At 43.6% G+C, this 12,049-nt stretch overlaps 1 protein-coding gene across 2 annotated transcripts; it reads left to right on the plus strand.

The window, feature by feature from the left end:
* Positions 1 to 5,492: 5,492 nt before the first annotated feature.
* Positions 5,493 to 8,843, plus strand: LOC311149277 (MOB kinase activator 3A-like). 2 transcript variants are annotated; one of them, XM_084186402.1, is made up of 4 exons: positions 5,493 to 5,685; positions 6,675 to 7,236; positions 7,940 to 8,142; positions 8,356 to 8,843. In XM_084186402.1, exons 2-4 carry the CDS (start codon positions 6,819 to 6,821, stop codon positions 8,383 to 8,385), a joined length of 651 nt encoding a protein of 216 aa, XP_084042528.1. In that variant the 5' UTR covers positions 5,493 to 5,685; positions 6,675 to 6,818; the 3' UTR covers positions 8,386 to 8,843. The 2 variants fall into 2 exon arrangements, with proteins under 2 accessions (XP_084042528.1, XP_084042529.1); XM_084186403.1 differs by lacking the exon at positions 5,493 to 5,685 and adding an exon at positions 6,269 to 6,355.
* The last annotated feature ends 3,206 nt before the right edge of the window (positions 8,844 to 12,049 follow it).

The raw sequence follows: 12,049 nt of genomic DNA on the forward strand, positions 1-12,049 counted from the left end.
TAGCAACGTTCCATGAGCCTGGATAGCTTGTTGGAAGCTGTCTTCGTTTGCCCCGTGCTGTTTCTCTGTTGGGTGCATGGCCAGATCGTTCTGTTAAGCTATGGTTAAACCCAGCACTCAGAGAAACAAAACACGACTAAGGGAGTGGAAGAAACAAAAATTATTTTAATAAAAGTTCAATTTGTCTTAGTCCAAAAACAACTGAAGAAAAGGAACAGAGTGGGCTAGTCGGCTCCGGAGGAAGGAGAGGCTGAGGCAGGCAGGCAGGCAGGCTGGAAGGCAGGCAGGTTGGGAGGTATGTCTGAACTGAAGACAAAACAAACGACAGGTTAAGGAGAGTAAAGAGCCAGGCTGAAGACAAAGACAATTTACTCTACTAGTGAGCCAAGTTACCGCTCTAGTAAGAACAACGATCTGGCGCCGGTGGAGAGCCATGCCCAGGAATTAGTAGTGCAGGTTGATGAGAGAATAGGATGCAGCTGCGTAGGCAGGAATCACTGGAAACAACCCGCAGCTGCACAGGAGAGGCAGATCCTGAGCACGCCCCCCGATCCACTCCAGACACACCCACATAATGGGGACAAACACACATACAGATACAACAGACAAAGAGGGGACAAAACAAGGAGGAAGGGAAACAGAAAAGGGAGAGACAAGCTGCCCACATAACAGTTTCCATAGCCGCCGTCTCCTCCTGTGACAGAGGATACACGTGACTCCGGGGAAGTGCAGCGCCTACCTGGAGATTTATCGCACAATCCCCCTGTCGATGGGGTGGTAATTGAGTCGCCTTCTTTTTACAGAAGGCGAGAGCCAAATCGACATATTCGGGGGGAATGTGCATAGTGGAGACCTGGTTCGGACTTTCCACCGTAGTTGCACCTATGGAAACACCTACACACCTCCCCGAGCACTGACTTGACCATCCTTTGAGAGCCCTCTGTTGCCATGAAATAGTGGGGTCATGAGAGGTTAACCAGGGAAGCCCCAACACCACTGGAAACGCAGGAGAATCGATCAGACAGAGACTAAGTCTCTCTTCATGACCCTCCTGCGTTTTCATCCAAAGTGGAGCTGTGACCTCCCTAATCAGGCCTGACCCTAAAGGGCGACTATCTAAGGCATGTACAGGGAAGGGCACATCAACAGGAACAATAGGAGTCCCTAATCTACGGGCAAATATATGATCAATAAAGTTCCCAGCTGCACCTAAATCTACGAGCGCCTTATGCTGGGAATGCGGGGAAAACTCCGGAAATTCTATGTCAATACACATGTGCGCAACAGGGAGCTCTGGGTGAGTCGGGTGCCTACTCACCTGGGATGGTCCACCAGTGCTCTGCCTGCTGCCTCGACTCCCTGAGGAACCTCCCCAGCACCGACCAGCAGTGTGTCCTCTGCGGCCACAGTTGGTGCAGGAAACGGCCCCCCTTCTGGTCTCCCTTAGAGTAGCACCTCCGAGTTCCATCGGTGTAGGGTCGGAGGTGCTGGGGGATGGAATGGACGGACCCCGATCCGGACGTCCGCTGGTGGCCAACAGGTTATCCAGCCTTATCGACAAATCCACCAGCTGGTCCAGGTTAAGGGTGGTGTCCCTGCAGGCCAGCTCCCCGCGAACGTCCTCCCATAGGCTGCATCGGTAGTGGTCAATCAGGACCCTCTCATTCCATCCCGCGCTGGCTGCCAGGGTCCTGAAGTCCAGTGCGAAGTCCTGAGCGCTCCTCTTCCCCTGTCTGAGGTGGAACAGACGTTCCCCCGCAGCTCTCCCCTCCGGTGGATGATCAAATACCGCCCGGAAGCGGCGGGTGAAATCTTCATAGCGCACCGACGCCGCGTCTATTCCTCCCCACTCGGCGTTGGCCCACTCGAGCGCTCTCCCCGACAGACAGGAGATGAGGGCGGACACGCTCTCGTATCCCGAGGGAGCCGGGTGGATGGTCGCCAGGTAGAGCTCTACCTGGAGCAGAAAACCCTGGCACCCGGCAGCTGTACCATCATATGCCCTCGGGAGCGAGAGCCGAATCCCACTGGACCCAGGTGACGAAGGGATGGACAGCGGTGTGGGTTGCAGTGTAGTTGAAGGAGGTGTAGGAAAAACCCCTCTCTCCCATCGCTCCATAGTGTTCAACACGCGATCCATGGCTGTGCCGAGAGTCTGTATCATGGTCGCTTGCTGCAGGACGCGTTCCTCCACTGATCCTGAAGGAATTAATGTACCTGCTGACTCCATTTGAGGTGCGTGTTTCTGTCAGGCGTTAGTGTGATGTGGTAGAACGGAGTCAGGAGACAACGTACTTTACTCGTGAAAATAAATGAACATAATCTCCACGCAGGGAGGACAAATCCCGCTCACCAGTCGATGACACCAAACATAGAACAAACACGCACACAACACAGTGGGAGCCAGAGGGTTAAATAGGGAACAAATCATGAACATAATGGGAACCAGGTGTGTACAATAAAGACAAAACAAGTAGAACACAGAAACATAGATCGGTGGCAGCTAGTACTCCAGTGACGATGAATGCCGAAGCCTGCCCGAGCAAGGAGGAGGGGCAGCCTCGGCTGAATTCGTGACATTGACGCACCTTTTGCAGAGATTACAGCCTCGAGTCTTCTTGGGTATGACGCTAGAAGCTTGGCACAACTGTATTTGGGGAGTTTCTCACATTCTTCTCTGCAGATCCTCTCAAGCTCTGTCAGGTTGGATGGGGAGAGTCGCTGCACAACTATTTTCAGGTCTCTCCAGAGATGTTTGATCAGGTTCAAGTCCGGGCTCTGGCTGGGCCACTCAAGGACATTCAAAGACTTGTCCAGAAGCCACTCCTGCATTGTCTTGGCTGTGTGCTTAGGGTCATTGTCCTGTGGAAGGTGAACCTTCACCCCAGTCTGAGGTCCTGAGCGCTCTGGAGCAGGTTTTCATCAAGGATCTCTCTGTACTTTGCTCTGTTCATCTTTCCCTCGATCCTGACTAGTCTCCCAGTCCCTGCCGCTGAAAAACATCCCCACAGCATGATGCTGCCACCACCATGCTTCACCGTAGGGATGGTGCCAAGTCTCCTTCAGATGTGACGCTTGGCATTCGGGCCAAAGAGTTCAGTCTTGGTTTCATCAGATCAGAGAATCTTGTTTCTCATGGTCTGAGAGTCCATTAGGTGCCTTTTGGCAAACTCCAAGTGGGCTGTCGTGCCTTTTACTGAGTAGTGGCTTCCGTCTGGCCACTCTACCATAAAGGCCTGATTGGTGGAGTGCTGCAGAGATGGTTGTCCTGCTGGAAGGTTCTCCCATCTCCACAGAGGAACTCTGAAGCTCTGTCAGAGTGACTATCAGGTTCTTGGTCACCTCCCTGACCAAGGCCCTTCTCCCCCGATTGCTCAGTTTGGCCAGGCAGCAAGCTCTAGGAAGAGTCTTGGTGGTTACAAACTTCTGTGTTCTTGGGGACCTATAATGCTGCAGAAATGTTTTGCTACCCTTCCCCAGATCTGTGGCTCGACACAATCCTGTCTCTGAGCTCTATGGACAATTCCTTCGACCTCATGGCTTGGTTTTTGCTCTGACATGCACTGTTAACTGTGGGACCTTATTTAGACAGGTGTGTGCCTTTCCAAATCATGTCCAATCAATTGAATTTACCACAGGTGGACTCCAATCAAGTTGTAGAAACATCTCAAGGATGATCAATGGAAACAGGATGCACCTGAGCTCAATTTCGAGTCTCATAGCATAGGGTCTGAAGACATGTAAATAAGGTATTTCTGTTTTTTTATTTTGAATACATTTGCAAAAATCTATAAAAACCTGTTTTCGCTTTGTCATTATGGACTAATGTGTTTAGATTGATGAGGAAATGTACAATGAACAACTTCATAACACTATAACAATATGGAAGAAAATGGATTCTACAAGAACCAATATCATTCCCTAATAACACACCCCTATGGAACAATCCTTGGATAGCTTTTCAGAATTCACTGATAAATTGGCCCACATGGAAAAACCATAGGCATAGAAACCGTAAATTACTTGGTAATAGGAAATACAATTATTTCCATTACAGAATTAAAAATAGATTTTGTACTGACCAATGTAGACATTCTCAAATACATGCAACATGAAAAAATCATGAAATTTCGATCTGAAATATTTTGGACATCAGAGCAATTTTGAGGGTATCCTATTTGAGTCAGAAAATGATATTCATATGATGGGTAAAATATACAAAACCTTGCAGAGAGCCTATCCAACTGACAATCTTTCAGTCTCCTGACTTTATCCCCATTTCAAACCAGTGTATGTAATAGTCCACAGTTACCTACAATAGGACAAAACAAGTATTTTTCCAATCTTGTAGCTGGCATAATATGAGCATGTTATGCTTTGCAATGTTGCACAATTGGCCCAACGTCGTCCGGGTTTGGCTGGTGTAGGCCGTCATTGTAAATAAGAATTTGTTCTTAACTGGCTTGCCTAGTTAAATAAAGGTAAAATAAAAAATAAAATAAAATAAAATGTTAATGACAATGCATAATTAATCTACTAGTGGCACACATGTCACAAAACATATTTAAACTGGCATAATATGGGCATTTGATGGTATGCAATAGTCATCACACTGGATTAATAATCTACTAGTGGCACACATCTAAATTTAAAAATAAATAAATAAAGTCTACCAGCCATTTTTACTGCATTTTTTTTTACATAGTGCTCATCAAAATTCACTGTAATATAACTACTTTTTTTTAAATGGTAAAGATAAAGAATGTGGGGATAGACCAAGTAAAATGTAGTTAATTAAAATGTATAATCTCTCTTTAATGAAATACAAAGAAAAACAAAGAAAAACCTTTCAAGCTCACTTAGATCTCGCTGTGAAGCTGTGTGTGTGTGTGTGTGTTGTGTGTGTGTGTCTCTGTACTGTGTTTGTATGTCCTGACTGTAAACACATTTTGCGTTCACAATTTAACATTTGTTAAACAGCACCCCCGGTAGGCTACTGCAGCCTCTAAGGCCTCACTCTAATCGTGATATCAAAGTAATTTTTGAAAAGGCGCGAAAATAAAATAAACGATTTGGTATCATTTTCATTGTGGACGATTGAATAAGTGTGATTCAAACTGTTTGCTTGGAATGATTTGTAGCTATCATCTCAATCTGTGCATGACAGTTCATCCAACTCACAAAACACGCTATAACGTAAAGTGTTGTGTATTCACGCAACAAAATCCAGGAGGCGACTGAAGCGCTGGCAGGTTGACTGCATTTTGCAAGTTTCGGCTCATTTGACCGCATTTAAGTGCTAGTCGGAATTAGGAAACTCGGAAATGTCCGACTTGCTAAGTGGTTCTAGTTATACACGTGCCGTGTTCAACCAGTTAGCGTGTCAGAAATGTCCAAATTTCTGAGTTCAGACTAGCACGTGAACTCGGCACTAAAATAAAAATATATACTGTATGTGTGCCTTCTTGGTCCGTGTACAGTGACGTATAATCGGAGGAAGTGCTTTTTTTGTTGTTGGTAGGGAGGGGCCTATTTTAGTTGCCTAAGTATAGACTTAGCGCTATGCTCAGAACTACTATACATTAATCATAATGTAGCCGTTGTTATACATATAAAAAGGATTAGCAAAGTTTATTCTATTCAAGGGAACACAGCAAGGGAAGGAACATTGAAGCGGAACAAGTGGTAACGTTAGCCTATCTAAGTTCGGGGAAAGTGGTTGCGAGACACATTTCGTCACCGTCAGCTCGTTTGGTAGCAATTTACTCCGTTATTTCTACGTTAAATGTTATAATGAATAACATGTTTTCAGGAGCAGTTTCTGGTTACCCTTATCATGCGAAAAGCAACAAGTGCGATTGTTGTCCTTTTTCTCTCGTTGGTAGCCTTGTCACGCGCCCTCATCGTTCAAACCTCGTAGTATCAGCGCTCCGGCTACCGCTAGGATACATCATGTACTAGCTACTGAAGTTTGTTTCACTTTTGCCTCTGACCCCTTTAAATGTCTGTTGGCTAGATAAACTCATATAAGTAACTTCAATATATGACATGGCGTTATTGTCTGAGGTCACTTCATAAAGTCGTGCAAGGTTGTCTCGCTTGCCTGAACCAGGCCATAATGTAATGTGAAAAATAGGAAATGACTCATATAGTTTGCAACATATTGTAACTATATTCTAACAACCCTCACTCTTTGAAACGTGGTAACTAACTCTGTGACGACACACATTTTGCAACATTGTAACTGATTGGTGTTATTCTTCTCGAAGTTGATGTTCAGGTTATGTTGGAGAACAGACTTCCATAAACTTACCACTCTTTGGACAGCAGTCATAGATGTGTGTTATATATTTTGGTTAGTTCAATATGGTTTATTAATTTGATTAACTGATTAATCAATTATTATTATTTTATGTGTTATTAATGTTCAGAAATGGACCGAGACACCACAAACACTTACAGTATTATGCATTTGTACCAAACAACATAACTAATGGTGATGCAGATTTTTGAAATATTGCACATTTATAAAAGTGGCACCAATAAATACATTGTGGGCCTAAGTTGTTGGCATTGCAACACCAGACTGAATACTGCATGTTACTGCTGAATTGGACAATATGGCATCTATGTGAATCTGACACTGTAAATTATTTTTTCTTCCCCTTGCTCAGATTTAAACCTTCATCAGCCTCAGGACCAAAACCAGCTGCAAGGAAAAATAAAACCAGCGTATAACAGCTCCACTGTTGTTTATATCTCCTCGTTCTAACCAGTAAATCATTCAGTAAGACATAAACAAACTGCCACATGCAACAATGTCCATGGCCCTGAAGCAAGTCTTCAACAAGGACAGGACATTCCGGCCGAAACGTAAGTTTGAGCCTGGGACACAGCGCTTTGAGCTGCACAAGAAGGCTCAGGCATCTCTGAATGCAGGCCTGGACCTGAAGCAGGCGGTGGCGCTGCCCCATGGAGAGGACCTTAATGACTGGGTGGCTGTGCACGTGGTGGACTTCTTCAACCGCATCAACCTCATCTACGGCACCATCAGTGACTCCTGCACAGACCAGACCTGCCCTGTCATGTCGGGGGGGCCCAAGTACGAGTACCGCTGGCAGGACGAGCACAAGTACAAGAAGCCCACAGCCGTGCCGGCCCCAAAATACATGAGCCTGCTGATGGACTGGATCGAGGTACAGATCAACAACGAGCACATCTTCCCCACCAACGTCGGTATGTACAAAGAATGATAACTAGGTACATGGGATGGGATCTGTTATTTGGCTATGCATGATGATGATGATAAATAAGTCTAAAGCATGTTGATGGGCTGAATTCCTTGAGATCTCTGTGTCATTATCAAGTGCAACAGTTGTATCAGTTCATCTACTATAATCCAGAAATTCTTAACCTTCCATTCTTCACGTCCTCCCACCACGCATAACTTGGTGACTGACTAGCTGTAGAAACAGCCAAGCAATGGCTTTAGAAATGGTCACACAATCTACAGTAGGGTATAAATAGGCATGTGCACATGTCCCCGGGAATGCATTGTTAAAATGCTGTTAGATTAGTGTAAGCGGGTAGACCGATAACTTAATCTATTCTTGATGGATGAAGGGAAATATGAATCCTCTGCCCTATGGGTGGTAATTTCCAAGGCTCACATATCTCCTTCAGGTGATACAAGCATGATCCTCCAGTACACAAGAAGATAACATCCCTCACTTTATTTACAAATACATATAATATTTTTATATTTATATCAATGGTATTTGCACCCAATGTAATATTTAAAGTTGAGAATTAATCTGAAAATTAGACTGAACCAACCACAGAGATGAGGTTGAGAGCAAGACTACATTTGTGTTTACTTTACATGTCCCAGGAGGACACGTCTTAATGTTTTTTGTCATCTTATGTTTGGTTTTTGCAGGTACTCCCTTCCCAAAGACCTTCATGCAGGTAGCTAAGAAGATTTTGTCTCGCCTGTTCCGTGTGTTCGTCCACGTCTACATCCACCACTTTGATCGTGTGAACCAGATGGGTGCAGAGGCCCATGTCAACACCTGTTACAAGCACTTCTATTACTTTGTAACTGAGTTTAACCTTACAGACTACAAGGAGCTCGAGCCACTGGTGAGTGAGAAAAAATATATAAATTGTCTATCTTGTTGGTAGGTGAGCTGAAATTGTAATTTTCATTTATTTTTCTTACATATTACATGTTTTTTTGGAAAGGAAGCTGCCTTAAGTTATGATGCCTGTATTGCACCCTAGAATTGTGACGTTTACAAGCACATTTGTGTGCTTTTGCTATCATAATGTTGCTATCACTCCTGCCCCCTACAGAAAGAGATGACATCACGGATGTGCCACTAAGGGAGCGCCACTGACCACTTGACAAATTCCCCCTTGAAGACTAGTTCCGTCCATATAGAAGACAGAAACAGGAAACCAAATCTAAAAGAGTCTTTATTTTTATAAATAAGTACTGTTATCTATTTTAACCATGTAGGTTTGTTTAACCAGGAACTTTGTTGTTTTTTTAATTTGAAGCTGAATCATTCCTGTAATTTAGTTGTTCTCTTATCTAAAATGAATATATGTATGTTTGTACATATCTAAGATTGTAGTATGTGGAGACATTAAATGTACTCACTGTGTTCCTACTCTAAACTCAGTGTCTTATGTTTAATTATGAAATGGATAGTTTGAATCCTGGATGCTGATTGGACGAGCAGCGTTCGAAGCCGTGCAGTATTATCATATATTGTTATTTTTACAGAATATACATTCTAGCTGGTATATTGTTTGTGTATTAAATCTATTCAATAGCGTTGTTTTGTAAAATAACTGAGAACAAGGCCTGTGGAGCAGCGTTCGCATTTTCAGTATAAAAATGTATGCAGTCACTAACTGTAAGTCGCTCTGGATAAGAGAGTCTGCTAAATGACTAAAATGTAATGTAAATGGGGCAAGGCCAATCAACATAATAAATCAGTCGTGCAAGTCTTAAATTAGTCCACAAGGTGGCGAAAGGCGCACACATAAATACGGCTGGTGTAAGGTTTGAGTTTACATTGTAGCAGGAAGTCAATTCAGTGTTTAAATACCCCATAACTCAAATTAAAAATATATGCCTACCTTAGTACATTTTACATTACATTTTAGTCATTTAGCAGACGCTCTTATCCAGAGCGACTTACAGTTGGTGAGTGCATACATGCAAATACTGTTTTAAGGACACCTTAGGCAATATAAAGTTACTTTTTAAGTTAAGGTTGTCTGTTGGAAGTGATTGATCTGGACTAGCCCTAAGTTTGAGTAAAAGCTTATTCAAATAATATGCAAATGCCAAACATTGTAGTCCTGAAGTGAACTGAATATGTTTAATCCAAGTGTGCTGATTGTTCACTGATCGCCTTTGGTACTATTGTCAGAGTTTGAATAAGGATAAATTAAATGAATGCCATATTGCAGGCCCCCCCCTAAAAGACTGTAAAAACACCACCAAATCAGCTCCTAGTTATTTACATTTTGGAAATCTGTTCCAAAGTATTCACACGCATAATAAAGAGATATATGTGATCATATACAAATGTAAGAAAGGTTTGGAATTATTATGTTTTAGTAAAATTGTATATCTATTTGGGCTTCTTGCGGTCAATTTGCAGTTTACAAATTATTTGTAATTATGTTCCTGACCTCTGACCATCTGCCAAAAATCGGCCCTCAGGTTAATCTAATTGATGATCCCTGACATATTGTTATGTAACGTGGGCTGACCAATAATACACCCATTCACTGCACATTTGAGCAATTTTTCATGTCCCTAGTGGGAATTTCTTGGAGAGAGTATTGGGTGGGCAGGCTGTATCATATGTTGTCGCTGGTACCTATAACTTTCTATAATAATATTTGATTTTGCTTAAAAGGTGTAGTTCTTTCTTTCCTTTAAATAGGTGGTCATGCTTCTATTTTTCTGGGAACCTCATTCCAGGAACAAGAGTGTAAATCTTCACCATGTGACCTTGAGCACTGACTCCTAGGAAAAACCCAGCAGCCAAGATGAAACAGAATAGGAATGGTAACTAGCTGCAGAGACTCATCTCTCTTGTTGATACAATAAGCATGTGCACCCGCACACACACACCCACACCCATGATACATACACACATACAAACTCAGCAAATAAAAACGTCCCCTTTTCAGGACCCTGTCTTTCAAAGATAATTTGTAAAAATCCAAATAACTTCACAGATCTTCATTGTAAAGGGTTTAAACACTGTTTCCCATGCTTGTTCAATGAACCATAAACAATTAATGAACATGCACCTGTGGAACGGTCGTTAAGACACTAACAGCTTACAGACGGTAGGCAATTAAGGTCACAGTTATGAAAACTTAGGACACTAAAGAGGCCTTTCTACTGACTCTGAAAAACACCAAAAGAAAGATGCCCAGGATCCCTGCTCATCTGCCTGAATGTGCCTTAGGCATGCTGCAAGGAGGCATGAGGACTGTAGATGTGGCCAGGGCAATAAATTGCAATGTCCGTACTGTGAGACGCCTAAGACAGGGAGACAGGAGGACAGCTGATCGTCCTCGCAGTGGCAGACCATGTGTAACAACACCTGCACAGGATCGGTACATCTGAACATCACACCTGCGGGACAGGTACAGGATGGCAACAACAACAGCCCGAGTTACACCAGGAACACACAATCCCTCCATCAGTGCTCAGACTGTCCGCAATAGGCTGATAGAGGCTGGACTGAGGGCTTGTAGGCCTGTTGTAAGGCAGGTCCTCACTAGACATCACCGGCAACAACGTCGCCTATGGGCACAAACCCACCGTCGCTGGACCAGACAGAACTGGCAAAAAGTGCTCTTCACTGACGCGTCGCGGTTTTGTCTCACCAGGGGTGATGGTCGGATTTGCGTTTATCGTCGAAGGAATGAGCGTTACACCGAGGCCTGTACTCTGGAACAGGGAAGACATCCTCCTCCCTCATGTGGTACCCTTCCTGCAGGCTCATCCTGACATGACCCTCCAGCATGACAATGCCACCAGCCATACTGTTCGTTCTGTGCATGATTTCCTACAAGACAGGAATGTCAGTGCTCTGCCATGGCCAGCGAAGAGCCCGGATCTCAATCCCATTGAGCACGTCTGGGACCTGTTGGATCGGAGGGTGAGGGCTAGGGCCATTCCCCCCAGAAATGTCTGGGAACTTGCAGGTGCCTTGGTGGCAGAGTGGGGTAACATCTCACAGCAAGAACTGGCAAATCTGGTGCAGTCCATGAGGAGGAGATGCACTGCAGTACTTAATGCAGCTGGTGGCCACACCAGATACTGACTGTTACTTTTGATTTTGACCCCCCTCTTTGTTCAGGGACGCATTATTCAATTTCTGTTAGTCACATGTTTGTGGAACTTGTTCAGTTTATGTCTCTGTTGTTGAATCTTATGTTCATACAAATATTACGTTTGCTGAAAATAAAGGCAGTTGACAGTGAGAGGACGTTTCTTTTTTTGCTGAGTTTACATTAGTGGACATGTAGACAAAACACAAGAGACACACTTACATGTTTGTTTTGGTTTTAATTCCTCTACAGTTATTACTGTAGTTGTAGCTCTATATGATGTAAGTACTTATTGCAAGTATGTTGTTTAAATTAATTAGTTATGTCGCTATGTTGTCATGAGCTACTACACATTAAAAATGATGTCATTGTGAGCGTTCTGATGCATGTCAGTCATACATCACTCAGGTGAGTGCTACACATTGGGGGTGAATGGGGGTGAATGACCAATCAGCCTGTTACAAGTGCTTAGCAAGCTTTTGGAAAAAAATTGTGTTTGATCAAATACAAAGTTATTTTACAGAAAACAAATTAAGAACAGACTTTCAGCATGCTTAGAGGGAAGGGCACTCAACATGCTCGGCACTGACACAAATGACTGATGACTGGCTGAAAGAAATTGATAGTAAGAAGCTTGTGGGGGCTGTATTGTTAGACTTCAGTGCAGCTGTTGATG

The sequence above is a fragment of the Coregonus lavaretus genome (genome assembly GCF_964263955.1).
Source record: "Coregonus lavaretus genome assembly, chromosome: 21".
NCBI classification, from domain to species: domain Eukaryota; kingdom Metazoa; phylum Chordata; class Actinopteri; order Salmoniformes; family Salmonidae; genus Coregonus; species Coregonus lavaretus.